This window comes from Osmerus eperlanus, chromosome 25 (genome assembly GCF_963692335.1).
Source record: "Osmerus eperlanus chromosome 25, fOsmEpe2.1, whole genome shotgun sequence".
Lineage (NCBI taxonomy): Eukaryota > Metazoa > Chordata > Actinopteri > Osmeriformes > Osmeridae > Osmerus > Osmerus eperlanus.
This window is the reverse complement of record NC_085042.1, coordinates 7,501,983-7,520,907: the sequence shown is the minus strand read 5'-3', so window position 1 is coordinate 7,520,907 and position 18,925 is coordinate 7,501,983. Positions and strand designations below refer to the sequence as shown.

Below are 18,925 nucleotides of genomic sequence, written 5' to 3'. Positions count from 1 at the left end.
CTCCTCCTTCTCCTCCTCTCATCACCTATCAGAGTGGGGACTTGACACATGGAGGGGATGGGTGGGTCAAATCCATAAAGTATTTCTCACCAAGGTCACCACACTTGCTCAAAACTGAAATCCCAGAAAAGAAGCATTTAAAATGTCAGGAGTTTTGAGTTAGCGCTCCGAGGCAGAGAGAGATGACTTTCCCAGAGAGGGGTGGGGAGGTGGGGGAAGGAGGGAGGGAGGGAGGGAGGGAGGGAAGGAGGGAGGGAGGGAGGGAGGGAGGAGGGAGGGGGGAGGGGGGAGGGAGGGAGGGAGTGGGGAGGGAGGGAGGGGGGAGGGGGGAGGGAGGGAGGGAGGGAGGGAGGGAGGGAGGGAGGGAGGGAGGGAGGGGGGGGGGGGGGGGGGGGGGGGAGGGATGCCAGGTGTGGACCTCCCTTTTGCTAGGCGCCTCTCCAGGGGTGGGTGAGCAGACGACTGTGGCTGGATGGATGCCTCCCCACTGGAAAGATCTGCAAGGTGCACATAATTCACTGACTGAAGATGTCTGCCTCGCTCCCGTACAGTACACAGACCTGGACACTTGGAGAGGGCCTGGTTCATCCATCACTTAGCAGAGCCTCGTTTAGGGGAGGATATTCGGATTGAAACTTTTATCGTGTGTACATCAGCAAGTGCACTGGATGTATGTGAAGCAGTCTGTCACAGTAGACATGAGGATACCTGTTACACACACACACACACATGCAGGTGGACACACACACACACACACACATGTGTGCATGGACACACACCTTAGGCGGTGACCCCTTCGGAGGACAAGGTGTAGCAGGTAATTAAAATGCAATCTCTGCTGCTGTGCCCCCCCCGGAGAGCTGGAGGCGTAGGACTCACCCAGCGGCCCCGGGGTGAGAGGTGCCACCTGCCCCTGGCACACCACCTGCACCACCTCCTCCCTTCATTAACACACAACCCCCCTCCGCCCGCCCGCACATGTACACACACCGTGTGCCCCACACACACCTCCACCAACCCCCCTCCCACACTCCTCCCACTACCCCTACCTCCACGGTTCCTCTACCACCCCCAAACCCCCCCCACCCCCACCCCCACCCCACCCACTCCCTCTACCGCCCCCCCGTCCCCCAGTCTGCCCTGGTCTGTGGGCCCTGCTAAGGCAGAGCTTTATTAGAATTAATGTGGCAAAGTGGAGCAGAGTGTCAGAGAGGTTCGCGACGCGCTGCTGCCAGGAGAAACAGTCCCCAGTCCTCCTGTGTCACATTGAATGAAGTTGCCAAGGCGATGCCAGCCCAGAGATGAGTGTGGACAGAGTGTGACAGCCCCAGTGTTCCCAGGCACAGCCAAACCAAAGTAGTCTTTATTCTTTCTGCTGTCGTGTTTACAGGATGAATCCTTATATGGACACGGGGAATATCAAAGGCTCGTCTTAAATGAAATGTTGGTGCGGGCGTTTCCCTAAACACCATGGTTTCTCCAACTGACCACTTTGCTGCCTCCCAGTCAGAGCACAGTATGACGTCTGTAGATATCTGTGATACTACGTTGAATGTAATCGAATCATTTTTTTATTTTTATTTTTTAAGCGTCGAAAACTTCCCGCGCGTCTCAGTGCAAAGCACAGCAAGTGTTTTGCATGCCAGGAATGTGAAATACAGTTTAACATTTTGGAATTGATCTCTAATTGGCCTGCTATATATATGCTAATATTGTGGAGTGCTCCTGAACCAGAGGCAGTCTCCTGCTGATCTGTCAGCAGGGGCTCCTATGGTCATTTCTGCAAGGAGAGTTTGGGGGGGGGTGGGGGGGCAGAAGAGGAGGGGGGCAGAAGAGGGGGGTGTGTGTGGGGGGGGGGGACATCACCACTCTGCAGCTTGTAGCAGGGCAGCAGGGGAGAACATTAAAGCCTAGTTTGCATCACTCAGCGCCTCCAATTAAACACGAATAACCAGTTATAACTTCCTGTCTCGAGATGTGCTTTATGAGCTCCTGTGCAGCAACGGGATCTAGGGTAATGCACCACCCATCCACTCCCAGTTTGCCCTTCTCCAATGCACAGCACAGTTCATTAGCGTTAAAAATGGAACGCATTGTAGAGGATGATGGTACTTTTTAAGTCTTACTAGCTTCATGTGATGTTGTTCAAGGGGCATTTGAGGTTCCCAATTAAATTGGGAGGGAAACTAAACAGAAGGTTGTGCTCTTTCTTTCATTACGGTTGGAGGTTGGAGCAGTTTGCTTCTGTCTCCGGGAGTCCATGTTGGGCAGCAGCTTCCTCATCAGATCCACAGACATCAGAGGACACCCGGACCCCCCTGTGGTGTGCTCTTCGTGATACGCAGGCATGCATTGTATGTCCAAGAGCATTTCCTGTTTAACCATTATAAAAGACCACACATCTGCAGCTACAATGTAAACACACTTGTCCCTGGATCTCACAAAGTGGTACAAATAAGAAAACAACAAAGGAAAATGGGTGTCGGGTATTTGTACATTGTCTCACCATAGCAGATTATGAGAGTGTTTATATCAGATGGTAAGACAATATATGATCTGTAAATGCCAAGAAGTCTGAAGGAAAGGTTTGTTGCCTTCTGTATGAACCATAACATGCACTATGAAGTCTTTAACATTCACAGAATTCTTGCTATTCCCTCAGAGGACACACAAATACATAATAGATAAGTTAATATGCTGCTGATACATAATACATAACCCAATACACCCAGGACCAGTTGAAAAGTTGCACCCAAGCTGGGTGAAAACGATTCCCCCAAAACAAACAGGAAGCGGCTGTGAAGTACCGGAACAATCTGAACAGCTCTTCTCTTCGTGCTGAAGGTCAAGTCCTCTGTAGATATACAGGGAGGTGAGAGGCAGGGTGAGGTTGGGAGAGGTGGGTGAGAGAGACAGGTGAAGGTCAGAGAGGTAGAGGAGAGAGACAGGTTAAGAGGCTGGCAGAGGTGGGTGAGAGAGACAGGTGAAGGTCAGAGAGGTAGAGGAGAGAGACAGGTTAAGAGGCTGGCAGAGGTGGGTGGCTGCCCCGCGAGGCGGTGCACCTCCCCAGGACGTGTTGCCAGCGCGGGCAGCCACAGAGGCGAGCACAGCCCCCGGGCGACTGGGCCCAGAGAGGTGTGCGAGGCTGCCGCTCCACTCCTGTTACCTTGCTGTCACTATTCATTCAGAGCCTGCTCCTCCTCCCCCAGCGCAACCTCCACCGGGCCATCGCTCATGATAGAAAACAATGAGCATGATTTGTGAACTCTTGCCGTCTTTGTAATTTCATCAGTGTAATGGGATTATATTTCAAATTACCACTCCTTTGTTCATTATGCGTTTAAACTCTTTTGACAGACAAAAACTTAAATAAAATGTGCGCGTCAACCCTGGTTGACTTTCACAGGCCTCGGACTTGATTGGACAAACAGTACAGCGGGGTTCCCGAACGCCAGGAAATAATGTGCTCATTTATTCATTTTCCAGGCAAGTCACAATAGATTTTTAACGACCAATGACCGACCTCCCTTAGGTAGTCCTTGCTTAGGGGGTTAATAAAGCCTAACACTGCCGCTGAAATGCTGCACACCAGAGCCCTGTGAGAAGACAACTGTGATGAAATAAAGACAGGCCAAATCAGCAATCTCTGAGGGAGAGAGAGAGAGAGAGAGGGAGAGAGGGAGAGAGGGAGAGAGGGAGAGAGGGAGAGAGAGAGAGAGAGAGAGAGAGAGAGAGAGAGAGAGAGAGAGAGAGAGAGAGAGAGAGAGAGAGAGAGAGAGAGAGAGAGAGAGAGAGATGAAGAGCAAGACTGGTATTCCACTTAGATTCCAATTCCACAGGTCTCTAAGGGACAATTAAACCAAGTGAGGAAGAAGTGCTCTCTTTTCACAATGCGTTCAGGCGTGCATATTAGAGGCTGTACCCTTGGCAATACACACACACAGCACAGGCAGCCTAGACCTTAGCAGAACAGGACTAAAGTGGTTCCTGAACGACATCTTCTTGAAAAGTTTGACGTATAAGAACGGCAAAATCCTTTACAGCGTGTTTTCTTACGTGAGTTGGTCGTTTTTGATCATCATCTTAATTCACGCAGAAGGATCACTGCATTGTCTTTTAAACTACATGCTAAAAATATGAAATCGCCATCGGTATTCATAAACATATGAAAGGTTTCAACTACCTTGACAGGTTTGGTGTTGATGTATGAGGGGGAACTGTCAAAGGGGGCTCTCTCTACGCCGAGGATAGGCTTGTGTAGTGGTGTTGCCACTAGACATCCATCTTGTTTCCTCTTTCCGCACAGTGCTCTATTTGTCTGAATCTATGTCATTTTAGCTCACTCAGGTCAACGGCAATTCAACCTCCTCTTTTATCCGAGGCGCTTCAGTTTCGTAATGTGATGCATGTAGTATGGGAACCTGTTAAACTCAGTCGCTGTCACTGCCAGGACGTCGCTGGAAATAAATGATGCAGCCTCCTGTCCACTCTTCCCCGTGTTCTGCTTCTCATTCACTGACTCTGAAGGGGTGTCTGGGTTGTTCCCTATGTGAGCAGGACTGAGCAACTTTCTCTCCCGTACTCTCTCAGGTGAAACCCTGTCACGTGCGGACATTACACTTATCCTTTCTGGAGAGAGAAGACAAAAAACGGGGTCAGGTGGCTGAGCGGTTAGGGAATCGGGCTAGTAATCTGAAGGTTGCCAGTTCGATTCCCGGCCGTGCAAAATGACGTTGTGTCCTTGAGCAAGGCACTTCACCCTACTTGCCTTGGGGGGAATGTCCCTGTACTTACTGTAAGTCGCTCTGGATAAGAGCGTCTGCTAAATGAGTAAATGTAACTGTGCTGGAGGAAAGGAATTACGGAAGTACTAGTTTGCCCCCAACAGTAAAACATGCCTAGTTTTTTCATTCTCTCACTCCTTTTTTGCTTTTCGGTTCACGCTGTGCTCTTTCATGGGCCTCCAGGGAGCGGGGGGGCGGGGGGGGGGGGCGGGGGGGGGAATTACAGACTACCTGATAATTAGCAAAGTTCAGAGCAAACTAAAATCTGCTCTGCTCTCCCAGATCCTCTCTACTGGCAGGTTTCTCTTAGCAACTAATTAAGTCTGCCTCTGAGGTTTCAGACAGCAAGTGTGGTGATGCTGCAGCAGCAGAATTAAAACCGAAGGAGGAAGAGAGGGGGGAGGAGAGAGCGCGAGGGAGAGAATGGGAGAGAGAGAGGGAGAGAGAGGGAGAGAGAGAGGGAGAGAGGGAGAGAGAGAGAAGGAGAGAGAGAGAGGGAGAGAGAGCGAGAGAGAGAGAGAGAGAGAGAGAGAGAGAGAGAGAGAGAGAGAGAGAGAGAAGGAGAGAGAGAGAGAGAGAGAGGGAGAGAGAGAGAAGGAGAGAGAGAGAGGGAGAGAGAGAGTGGAAGAGAGGAAGAAGGAGGGAGGGAGGGGGGGGGGGACTTGAGTATTTTTTCTCTTTTAATACAGAAGAATAAAAAATGACATTGCCGTTCCCTGGGGCTTATTATTGTTTCACACTTGAATGGATTTTTCAAATAGAAATAACAGTGGTGGTCACCATTATGTGCAGTTGCAAATAGCACAGCTCTCTCTGTTTGTAATATTCTTTAATTATTATAATGTCATTATCCATATTCTCCAATGTTGCATGAAACAGGAACAGCAAATCCTCAACGGCAGGTTTTTAATCTTCTCACAATGGAATCAAATCACACTATAAAGAAGGCATTATTGGTAATGTTATCATCATCAGTGCACAGCACAATGAGAATGATCAGAGACTTTGAGCAGACAAATCACACTAAGTATTTTCTGTTTGTTATTCTCAAAAGGAATGATCTGGGGATGAATGTTAATTTTCACTGTGCTCATCTTTGGTTGCAAAGAGTCTTGGTATGAAAGTTCCACTGGGGCATGCAGGTATACAAAAATGGAAGCGGAATCAGGTATTGGATTGACTAAATGGACCCCCAATGAAAATGCTTAAAAAAATTACAATTAATGCTAGAATGAAGTACGTTTAGAGCATGACCACATTTGCTTCGATAAAGTACGTTTAGAGCATGACCACATTTGCTTCGATAATTGTGTAGAAGCTACTGGTAATCTGTCAAAAGGTAAACACTGACACAAGTAGCTCATTACAGCAAGCTGAGCCGTGGGGCCTCTCTAATGACTAGCCCTGTAAGTAGAGAAGGCTTTAAAACAGAACAGCCTTCCTGATAAGAGACCTGATCGTACCCAGACTGTGATGATGTGGAATCCATAAGAGACATGCAAACCAGGCAGGCAGTCATTATTTTCTCCACAATTACCTGAAGTCCTTGATAACGAGCAAAAAAAAAAGAAAGAAAGAAGGAAGGATAATCGTCATTAGAAATACACACGCAAACGCCACTATTGTCAGGAGAACACGACGGCGTAATGAAGCAATTATAAATGAGCATCGTCGTTCTCTATATTAATTTCAGCTTTTAAGGGGTGTGGAGTTGGAGCGCTGAGAAGTGTCTGAGGGAGAGGAGGGCGGAGACGGCCGTGAACGTGAGGGAGGCTGAGAGATGCTGAGGGAGGCTGGCCCCTGGAGTGTCCAGCAGAAAGGCCAGGAGGCCCTGGAGGCCCCTGGACTGTCCAGCAGAGAGGCCAGGAGGCCCTGGAGGCCCCTGAGGCCAGCAGAGAGGCCAGGAGGCCCTGGAGGCCCCTGAGGCCAGCAGAGAGGCCAGGAGGCCCTGGAGGCCCCTGGACTGTCCAGCAGAGAGGCCAGGAGGCCCTGGAGGCCCCTGAGGCCAGCAGAGAGGCCAGGAGGCCCTGGAGGCCCCTGAGGCCAGCAGAGAGGCCAGGAGGCCCTGGAGGCCCCCGAGGCCAGCAGGTGAGCACTTCCAGGGTGTCTTCACAGCGACCTTCTCTCTCAGCTCACTCTGCTCTCCTGTCCGTGATACAAGACTCAAATACAAGCAAATACCCGACGTTAGACTCACGTCAGTATGCCATGGGTGAGTTGCTTTAAGAACATGGACCAGAGCATACTGAACTATCAAGGGTTTTCATTTAATTCAATTAATTTTGAGATGTTTCTGGTTTGCAGTTTGGGCGAGGTGTGAAAGATGATCTGGCTCCAAATGAGGATGCAGTTGAGTTCTTCAGACATCCCAAAGTATGAACTCTTTTTCAAGCCCCTCACCACAGGATATATGTGAAATAGGCCCATGTACATAGACCGCCCTTTGAAATGTAAACAGTGCCTCGGGTGCGGGATCGTAATAAAGCAAAGCTTGGATTTCATGAGACGAGGCGCACTCTTCAAATGCTGCCTCCAAACACCAGGCTGACTGGAGACCCAACTTTTTTTATTAATGAGGTTTTTTCTCTCTCTTTGATATTCCTTCATATTTACATGAGCAGAGATCCAGAAAGAGATCCAGACATGCAGAAATCCCAGGTTTCTCCAGAGAGTTTCTCCAGATAGTTTCAACACGTTCAGTGGTCTGCCAATCTCTCAGGCATCTGCAGGAACATGTGAACACAAAGAACAGAGAGAGACTGAGGGAAGACACTCTGTCTAGAGAAATTGAACTCCAGGGGAATTGTCCTGCTCAGTTAGAAACGCCATCCTATTAATAGGCAGACACAAGCCACAGCCACGCTACGTCATTATTGTCTTGAGAATGGAATTTTACAGAAGGGGCAATTAGGACAGAGAAGCTGTGAGCTTGCCATTATTTCAGCGTTTAATGACCAGGCAATATGGCAGGAGCTTGATGTCGATTTGAGGGCTGCAATACAACATTATGCATAATATGGGATATTTCACTGCACCCCCCACCCTCTCTTTCTTAGTATTGAGTAAATGTAAATGGAAAAGCACATCTCTCTAATTTATTCAGTGGGTGGAATTTGAATGTACATGATATATGTTTCTAGAGTAAACATCCACAGCCTTGTTAGATTTTTAATCACTTATTTTCTTAGTCCTTGTGCATGTATGCAGAATTGATACTCCTGCAAGGTTTTTTGGGGGGGGAAAGCAGACAAATAAACAAGGAGAATATATATAGATGACTATCAACTATATCGCAGGTACAACAAAGCCCAGAAAAAACTAATGGGTTTTGGGATCATGATATCCTAGAACTACATGATAAATACTGCATGGTGAAGCTGATTTGAACGCCGTGGGAGATGGGCATTGCTTTGTGGGCAAGATGCATGTCTTTGGACTCGACCCAAAAGCCAGGATTATTGACACGAGTGCTTCCTCATTAATAAAGCGCTGTGTGCTTTTGTGTTCGGGGTCACCCTCGCCACAGTTAACCGTAACTTGTCAAGGCTGCTCCAGACTCACAAAAGGAACCTCATGCATCTCCTGTCAGCGGGCATAATTCCTGGATGCTGGCACGCCACTGATTTCTGCATAAGTGATGCGAGTCTTTTAGCAGAGTTGGGAGCAGGAGTCTTTTTCTTTTTTTTTCACCCCTCGGAAAGATGTTCATCATTCTTGATCTGGCTCTGTCAGGGCCTCGTGTTTTAGTGCATTTCACGATTAGGCAGAATTGACAGGCCAAGAAGGCAGCGAATAGCAGAAACGTGTGAAATTAAGGGGGCGGAGGGAGGGGGAAAGGGGGGGGGGGGTGTTGGGTGGAGGGTGAAGTGGAGTGTGGCCGTCATTTAATCTGCAATTTATCAGTTTAGGCTGCACCGCGTAGAATCGGGGACGCTCCCTTCTGGAGGGAAGAAGGCTCGTCTCTGCTCCACACCCACTCCCCTCTTCCCCTAATGTACTGTGACAGAGGAAGGTGGAACACTGGAGGGACGGGGATCTTTATTGTTATTATTATCATTTGTGAAACCCGCTTAATTAATATACAGCATTGTGGATTCCTGTGTGGGTAAGCAGAGGAGGTTGATGGAGTGAGAGAGGTGCGCCGCGGCGCCGCGCAGAGAGCTGCTTCTGTGGCGTGCCCGCCGTCGAATGTGGCTGAGGTCAAGCAGTAAAGACAACGGAAACACACACACACACACGCACGCACACGACCTCTGACAACACTAAACACACCCAGAGCAAATGAATGCTTAATTGCCATTTTTCCATAAGGTTGCTTTATTGACATGCTTTCCAAACAGATTGATGAGAATTGCTAAAGCAAGGACAAATGCAGTTGATGTTTCAACATCCCATAATATAACACAGAATGGATTTATTAACGTCATCTACTATTTTAGCAATATTTAAGATGAGTTTATAATCAGATTTCGTTCATAATTATTGATTATAAATACATGTTCACGGTTGTGTTGTACAGCACAGCCTGCGTTCTTTGGTGGGTTCATGGACACCTTGGGCCTTTGTCTCCTACGGAGAGACAGGGAGCAACGTCCATGAACCAATAACACCCCCTCCCTCCCCTACGCCCCCACCCCCCCAGTCTTGTCATTCAGATAAGCACTCCACTCAGAGATCCCCCAGCCTAGTGTTTAGTGGACTGTTACAAAGCCAAATCACAGTTAGTGGCAAGAGGCATGGTGCTTCTCTCTCACACTGGCTTCACTTCCTTTTGCAGTCCCGTGGTAACATTTACCGCAAGGAAATGACATCGAAGGATGCACTGTGTCGCCATGGAGGCAGTAGGATTACACTGAGATTCATAATACATCACGGTTATTGAAAAGACAGTTATTTCTGGCCTCTTTTTTTTACGACTGATTGCAATGTATTTGATTGTGGCTTAGGTGACAAAAACACAAAACAAAATAGTGTCACACCATACTGAAAGGGCTGTGAAGATGTGGTTTTGTGTTGTGTCTTGCAGAGGGAATTGGAGGTTACCTGTGTGTGTAGAAGGACAGCTGATTGTCAAGGTCAAGGCCTGTGTTGTGAAGGCTAGGATGAGCCCTGGAGGTTCTGGTGTGGGCTTAGGTCAAAGCAGCAGCCCTGCTGGGCGAGAGAGGTCATGCAGGAGGAACCAGGAGGACTTCCAGGAGAGCTGGCGATGACCAGCCAGCACCAGGTCTCTCTGTTTGCTCCTCCTTCAGCTAACTACACTCTACTGCAGACTGGATGACACACAAACCAGGAAATCCTTTCAAGACATGGTTCGGCAGCCGGACTAGCACAGCAGAAAAGTTTTGTACAAGTCAAGCAGCCAGAGGCATGCTGGGAAATACAGAGAGATGGGAGGATGAGAACTAGGGCACCCAGAGAGGTGAATGCAGTGGATTAGAAAGCAGGATTCTGGAGTCTCATAAAGAAGCTGAGTTTAGTTTTCCTCTAATAGAAAACACTGTATCACATGAAGACATCCAGTCCAGCTCCTCCCTTCTGGACATCTGAACCATCTCTGTGTAAACAGCCTATCCCTGTGTTTACATACACATGGGGATTACACAGATTACTTCATTGTACAATCTTCTATCTTGTGTAAAATGTGTAGAGAGAATAGTTACACAAATACTGTTTGAGGATAAATAGTGACTATCTCCACTTCTTAAGCTTTTTCAGAGATCAGCCCAGTGACTATTTTCTACTACTCTGAGCCACTTGAGGACAACGTCGTTATTTATTTGTTCATTTTTGACCTTTTGAGTCTCTCAAACTATTTCAACACCGAACAGTGAGACGTACTGGGTTTTTCTATCCCTTTCATCTGCATCTTTATTAGTATCTTTGTATTGCCACAACAACGCTATTTTTCACAGGTGCCTAAGGGGAGTGGCGCGTTATCTGAGGATGCACTTATCTTTACAGTCTCTCAACAATGACAGCTCAATCCCTCCCGAGGTGTGGCTGGAACTCTCACAAGATGAAGACGTGACATGATGTCTTGGTGTCGAGGACAGGACAGCTCACTTCCAGATTAGGCGTGTTCCCAGCCAGCCTTCACCGGGTCCTGAGAGCCAGGCATTACTGTCCCGGAACAAAGGATGCTGTTGACAACCAGGAAGCGTTGGTCATGTGCTGCTGGTGGAGTGTGCAGTGTCTCAGGGTATCATAGATGTCCGGCCTGATCCACAGGTCGAGAGGGGATTCCTGATATTCACACTGACAGATCGCGGATCACAATCATTATGTTCTCACTCTGATTCCGAGATCACTGATTTTAATGGCTGAGTATCCCTCCGGGGATTCATAAAGTTCTATCTAATATAATATATATATTTTTTTTTGAACATTTTTAGTCATTTAGCAGACGCTCTTATCCAGAGCCACTTACAGTAAGTACAGGGACATTCCCCCTTAGGCAAGTAGGGTGAAGTGCCTTGCCCAAGGACACAACGTCATTCTCCACAGCCTGGAATCGAACCGGCAACCTTCTGATTACTAGCCTGATTCCCTAACCGCTCAGCCACCTGACTCCCTGCTCAGCCACCTGACTCCCCTAATATAATAAACAGGATCTCATTCATTCCTTTGACCCCTGATATCTCCTTCATAATCGTGTGAGTTTTCAGAACAACTACTCACTCTTAAAGGCTAGCACATGGACGAAGGGATGAGCTGTGTCTGCATGACTTTGAGGGCAAAATCATCCATACAACTGCATAACATGTGTTGGCTTGTCTTGTTTCTTGACGAACAAATGTATACATTGTGACAAAAAAAAAATCTGAGAAATATCCTTTTTATTCAAGTGGAAACATCTCAGTGAATAGTAGGGTAGAGTACAAGAGAAGGCATTTCAACTTTACTCCCCAGGGATTTGTCATTTCGTCTCTGGAATACACGCCTCCTGAACAATGTCGCTTAATTGTGAAAGCAAGGGTAAGTGCATGCACACTGATAGAAGTGGCTCATTGTTGCCAATTATGGAAATGCTATATTAATGTGTGAAAGAGAAATTAGGGAGTTGTGCACCTGTACTTGTCAAGGTTCTGAAGTGCACCAGGTAATTGCCTGTTGATTGTTGCCATTAGCATCTGATGGCTAAGTGCATCTAATTCTTGTTATATTTCCATTTCCGTCGTTCAATTTAACGTCACCACCCACTCTTCCACCCGCAGGTGATTACAGATTCTAATGATATAAGTGCAATTTTACGAAGGCACAGTAACCACAGAAGAACAGACGTAATTGACACCAATGCTTATTAAAACTATTTGTGATTAACAATAACGGGACATATGGAGAAAAAATAACACATAATTCAATTGTCCATATCCCAGCCACAGCTACTTGGTGTTAAAACATGATTTACATACTTTGCTAGCTAAGAGCTTTATTAAAGCAAGTAAACTAAATAAAATCACAATAGCCTTTCTGTGTTTTTGTTTACCCACATCCTTGAGGTTCCTCTTGAAGTGTATTGACTTCGGACTGGGCTACTCCATCGAAGGTCTCCATCATGTTCCTCATTCCATCACTCTGGTCTCTGTTGTTGGAGCAGGAATCATTGTAGAGAGAGGGGCGGGGCGGGAGGGGGGGAGAGAGAGAGAGAGCAAGACCAGTTTCATTATTTAATCTCTTATCACCTCAGGCTGAGAGACTTTGAATCCTCCAGAGTTCTAATCTGCTCGTCTCCTTGCATCCTCGAGGCTATTTCATTTAGGTTTTAATATGTGTATTTGACATTTTGTTCATTTAGCCTCCTCCTTTAATTTAATTGACGTGTTGCTGCCTTGTGCTGTTTGTTTCCCCCCTCAGTGAACGGTTCTCACAATCAGCATCCGAACACTTCTCACATTCCGCATGGTATCAGAGATTTAAGTTTTTACGTTTCAACATCACATTCACAGCAAACACGTGCGAACACACAAAAATATGTAGACAATAAAAACATATTTCGACAATTAGGCCTATCATTTGCTAAAGAAAGGTGCGTACAATCATACATTTTTGCATACAACCTTATTTACCACATAGCCTACAAATTGAATGAAACCCGTCACGTGCTATTTTAAGGCCCACCTAAATACAGTAAGCCTATCTTGGTTATACATCTACGTTGTATTCAACATAAGTTTATTCCATTATTGTAACATTGTAGCCATTGAGTACATTCCAAAATGATAGGTAACAAAGTGAAATAACAACGCGACTATCAAGGCCACCTATTTCTTAAATGTACATTTTATCAATATATTGAACTCTTGAATTTCACAAAAACAATAATAGCAATGATAAAAAGTAATGATAAAAATGATAACCATGATAATTTTACAGTATCATATAAATATACATGTAGCGACCTACCGTATATTTATTCCATATTATTATAACACCATCACTGTTACAGTCTGTTAGGATTGATTTGAACGTGATTGCGTTGCTCGTGTCCCCTGGAGTTCTTTGTCTCCGCTCAGCTCACGAGACCGTCGTGGGGAATGGTGCGTCTGCCATCTGCAGGAGAACAGCGAGAGGCCATACAATCCACTGGCCTACACGCGCACGGTTATACAGTAGGCTACAGTGTGTACATACTGCAGCACCCGTGGCAGTGCCGTAAGATTGCTATGACACTTTCCATTAGCGTGAGTTTGACATGATAAAAAGTCATTTTGGGAGAAAAAAAAAGTTGCTATAGGCTAAACACGTCTTCCATTCTACAAGAGCAGGCGGGTTCTGTATGTAATATGTAATGCAATTGTGCAAATTAGTGATGACTGAACAATAGGCGGAACAATATCAGTGTTTGAATCAGGCTTTTTTCCCCCTTTTTTTGAGAGAGAAAGATGTAAATGTGTTTTGATTACCTCAAGAAATTAAATAAGTAGAAAGTATCCAGGGACAGAGACACTTTGCACAATGTAACTGACATTCTACTGTCTAAGCCGTCTTGGGTTGCCGGTGGAGATGAGAGCGGTCCACCGTGGTTCCTCCGGAGTGCTTGGTGCGGACTACGTGTGAAGTCATGCACAAGCCCCGCTGGACTGATCATCTGTTGTTCTACAGCCATCTGGGCCTGGCCAGCGGCTGTTGATACGCTCATGCAACAATCTGACAATATGAAACACAGTTGCGTCAGGGGAGCTTAGTCCAATTTTTCTCCATTTGGTACCTCAACCATTAAAACATGTTTTGTGTAAAAAATTGCAATAAGAAAATCCCTTTAAACCCAAACTGTAGATGAGGTCATTATAGTTTAAAGGGGTGTTCAATCTTTTTCAGGATTGGAACTATCTCAAATGAACTAGTGCTTCATAAACAAAATAACCAGGTCAATGTCTGTGTGCTCATTAAAACAACTAATTAGCTTCAAAATTTGAATTTAAATGAACAATAGGAAATATCATCAAGCGACGCAGGCACCCCACCAAGCAGTTTCTGAAAGAGATGATTCCTATTACAGAAAGACAGGGGTGAAGTGAGGAGAGATTCTAGATTGGGAAAATTCTCCAATTATGAATGCCTCGTACTCTTGTCAGCAGTAATTAAATGTTCAGTGAGAGGTTGCTACTATTGGCATGGAGATTGGAAAAATCTCGCTGTGTTGCTCTCCCTGACAGTTATGTTCCATGCATAAATTTGGTCAGGTTCATCTATTGTGCAGCTTGACTCGAAACCATGGGTTTCTACATATTCAATCTGAACATTATATCCCATGGCGATTACATTCATACAACCCCATATAAGAAGCAGTGCTGAAACAATAAGGACCTTCAAGTACAGCCTGGCTGTCTTCAATCCCAGCCATGCTCCATGCCACTCAACCACACCTCCTGGTACCTCCTGGTAATGCCCAGACACAGAGAACCACCCAGGGAACCACAGGAAAAACTTCTGGTTCTTTTATTGTTTTTAAAGAATTATACAATGCATTAATCACAGTAAAGACAAGACGCCTTCCCCGCATATTTCGTAATTGTGCAAGCTTACAAATGTAAAACAGATTTTTTTTTCTGCTCGTTATGCCTACTTTGTACAGGGAGCAGAGCACAAGGAGAATTGTAAAGCTTTCAAGAACACATTGCGTAGTCCGTATCTATATATCCACCAATACAGCAGCCAGTTACTGGTTTGCATACAGTCTGTCAGCAATGTTAAACTTGTTCTTGCCACATCCAAAGTTGCTGCCCCAGAGTCTGAACAGAGACAAGTCCAGTTGGAAATCATTTCATGTTACTGATATGTAAGGGTACAATGCAACAAGCCAGGTCCATATTGTTATACGTCACCTAAGGTGACATCACACATATTTGGAACACAATCTGTATTTTCGTGATCTATCAACACGTGGAGTTATATTCAGACTAGTTAGACAGTAGCATCTATCTCGCAGAAACGTAATCAAAAACGGTTGACAGTATGTTCACACATTTGTTGGTGAAACCTGGAGCATGTCAGGTTATGGGAATAGAACACTAACTTGTCACACATTTTCAAGATTGCTCCTAAAGGTGTTGATGTCATTGATGTTAGAAGACAGGTGTAACAGTTAGGCCTGAAGCCTAACCAGCAACATCATTATCTGGAAATAATAATGTTGAATAATAATAATGATAATAATAATGAAGTACTTTACTTCAACTGGAAATCGTATTTTACTGTCCGAGCATTTCGTTATGGTGAGCATAATGGATAAAGACCAGGAAAGTGTTACCATTCATGCAAAGTGTCCAAATGTCAGCACCTGACATTTTTTTTAAATGTCAGGTGCATGTCAAATTCGGGGAAAAAACGCCACTGACTTTGTGCAAAAAGAAGCTCGAGAGTCCTAGAAAGGAGAAGACAATGTGGACAGACTCTGACGAAGACATTGAATTGTTGTAGTTTTTTTTTTTTCAACTTTCAGAACTGGCCAAACAGATTCTAACCAGTGCTGTTGGTTTCTGTCTGAACAGATGAGCACTTTAGTCAACTACGCCATAACACGGGAGAACACAACACTTGCAATGAGTGGATTTATATTCTCATAATACACATTCCTCACACACACACACACACACACACACACACACACACACACACACACACACACACACACACACACACACACACACACACACACACACACACACACACACACACACACACACTCTTACTCACCCACTGTCTTTCATACACACACACACACACTTTTATCTGGTGGTCAGTATCAAGTCAAATAGTGTTGCTTGTTTGCTATTCATTTATCGAGTTGTGCTGTTTTCATTTCACGTCGACCAATGAGAAGATAGACAACTAAAGTCACATGGCACGTAGCTAACAGACACTCAGAGGGGGAAGTCGGCCTGAACCTGGTAATTGAGCTGCAACATCAACGTCAACTGATTTTTGGTGACTTAAGCTCTATTAAGTGTCAAGAAACATGCTTGCAGCTTGCAGTAGAAGTGAAAGAACAGCATGGAAATAAAAATGTCCCTGTCCTCTAAAACGTAACTATAAAATAATGAATACAAGTGTAATAATTGCGAGAGAGTCCCTTTCTGGAGCTTGTGAGGAGGTAGGTCAGAGCTAATTCAATCACTGTTTTGGCTATGCCGATACGTGCAGTATCTCAGTATCAATCAGCATCAGAAACTTTGTTCATTAGCCAAGGCTAATAAGGCTAGCTAAACCAACAGCCAGAAAATCCCTACAGCCTTTCAATCGGCCGTTACTGTACATATCAGTCTGCGGTAAAGAGGCATCCACCTGTATATCTATGAGGGATTCTGATGCCCCGCCCACAGTGATCCACTACTACAGCCAATGGGAGAGAGACACACATGACCATCCTCGGTCTGAGCTTGGTCATATTGGTCTGAACTTTTAGGTAAGATCACTATACTGAAGGGACTGATGGTTCCAGACTGGACACAAGTGTATTTAAGGGAAAGACAATCAGTGGTGTTGTGAAGCCTGCACGGGGGCAGGTCAGTCACATTGGCCATGAAGGGGGGGGGGGGCGGGGGGTACACCTACACCAAACTAGGGGCACAAATCACCTTCGAAAAAAAAAAAAAAAAACAGCAGATCTAAAGCGCCCCTCCTAAAGGCACTAATTTTGAGTAATTTCCAAAACGCCAGCAGTTCTGCCAGTGCAGGAGTGGGGCTGGTGGTGACTGTGTATCCAGGCTGGCTCAGACTGAACGGGAAGCCCCTCTCCCCTTCATCCACACGCAGTAAGATACCTCAGATACGCCAAACTCACCACCAGCTCAAATCTCCAAAATGGGCATGAAAAAGAGATGTCGTTTTTTGTACAATAAAATAAAGAAGCGACGTTTTTAAATAGAACGAAAGAATATAAATACATTTGTATTTCACATAAATACGTGGGCCCTTATTTCCAAACTGCCACTGATGAAGTATTTAGGAAAAGGATCAACTGACTGACAATTTAAGACAACGCTGCCCAACTATTTATGCTAGCTTGAAAAGGAGACATTTGTGTAATAAATGTGGACTGATCTCCCGGTATTCCATCAGTCATCTGATTCACGGGGCTGCATTTGAAGAGTACAATTAATAGTCGAAAGAATATTCAAGAGGAAAGATTGCACGATTAAACCAAGGAGGGCCCTTCCCACTCACAAACCGGCGATCGTCTCAAGAGAGCATGGTCCCTTTTTCATCGGGTTCATTTATTTATCTGTCAATTAAACACTAAGAATTTCAGTTTTAGATATAAAATTTCAAACACAGATCCCAACACCGGCACCGTGACGAAGGACACAAAAAAGATTAAATGAAAGAACACGAATCGATTTACGTTCCAAGTTAACATTCGCCCCTTTTTCCAAAACAGTTCCCCCCCCCCCCACCGTTAAACAACGTTCCACACGTAGGCCCTACAGTGATCATATATACTTTGTTATCTTTCAATTTCTCTGACTATGTACAGCTATACAAACAGAGAGTGCGGTAGAGGGGGCTGGGCAGAGAGAGAGAGAGAGAGAGCAGTTGGCTGGGCAGAGTCCCAGTCTACCGGCTCCTGCCCCTCAGTCTGCCCATACAGGTGGCTGTTCTGCTTCCACTTGCGATCGTCGATGGTCTTAATGAATTCCACCGCTGCGGTGAACTGCATCCACCAATAGCACTCCTCCCCGCTAAGACGGCTGGCGTAGAAATTATTGATGTACTGAATGGTGGACAGCAGGCAGGGCGGGTTTGCCTGGAGGGGGGGAGAGATGGGGGGAGAGGTGGGGGGGGAGGGAGAGATGGGGCCCACATTAACCAGAGAGAACCACACACAGTGCCATGTATAATGCATGGTCTATGTAAATATGTCCATACGCGGTTATCACGCAGCAAGATCTTTATATGTACAGAGCATTTACCATTCAGACATCTACACTGAGAATACACCCTCAGCATTCATTTTGAACCTTGAAAGATACCATTATGTAAAAATAAAATAATATAGATTTTTTTAAACATTTCCAGACGTGTCAGGTTTAGCTGCAGTCAGGTTTAGCTGTGCAGTCAGATCACTCTACATGGTCTTCACCCCAACCCAAACCTTAACACCGCTGTAGCTCAACTTAAATACAAGCATGCTCCTTTAGCAAACACTTTCATCCAATCCAAAAGGGATGGATTTTTAAATTCCAAGCGCCACCCAATCCCTAATGCTATTGGCTGAGGGAGCCGTCAATCAGGGGAGGCTTACCCTGATGAGGACGAAGACGAGCACAGGGACAAAGTCGTCGGCCCCGGGGACAGAGTCCTCGTTGGCCAGGCTCAGCAGGTTCATGATGGTGGAGCACATCCTCAGGATGCACTGCACCTTGTCCCGGGGCGTCTTGTAGGCGTTGATGGTCCTGATCTCAGACTGGGCGGAGGGCCACGGAGCCTCCTTCAGGTACACCTGCACACACACAGGCATCCACACCCCCACACACACAGGCATCCACACACAGGCATCCACACCCCGCACACACACACACACACCCACAGGCATCCACACCCAGGAATACACACCCCCCGCACACACCCACAGGAATACACACCCCCACACACACATGGTTACGACAGGAAATGACATCAGTTCCACTGGTACGACTGAC

At 46.0% G+C, this 18,925-nt stretch overlaps 1 protein-coding gene across 1 annotated transcript in view; it reads right to left on the bottom strand.

The window, feature by feature from the left end:
* Positions 1-14,699: 14,699 nt before the first annotated feature.
* The window catches only part of gapvd1 (GTPase activating protein and VPS9 domains 1), a 16,847-nt gene continuing 12,621 nt past the window's right edge, over positions 14,700-18,925 (bottom strand). The window contains exons 13-15 of the mRNA XM_062452149.1: positions 18,529-18,832; positions 15,457-18,030; positions 14,700-15,402 (exon numbers count right to left, since the gene is read on the bottom strand). Coding sequence (XP_062308133.1) covers positions 17,761-18,030; positions 18,529-18,832 — 574 coding nt within the window. The 3' untranslated portion in view covers positions 14,700-15,402; positions 15,457-17,760. The remainder of the gene's footprint in view (positions 15,403-15,456; positions 18,031-18,528; positions 18,833-18,925) is intronic.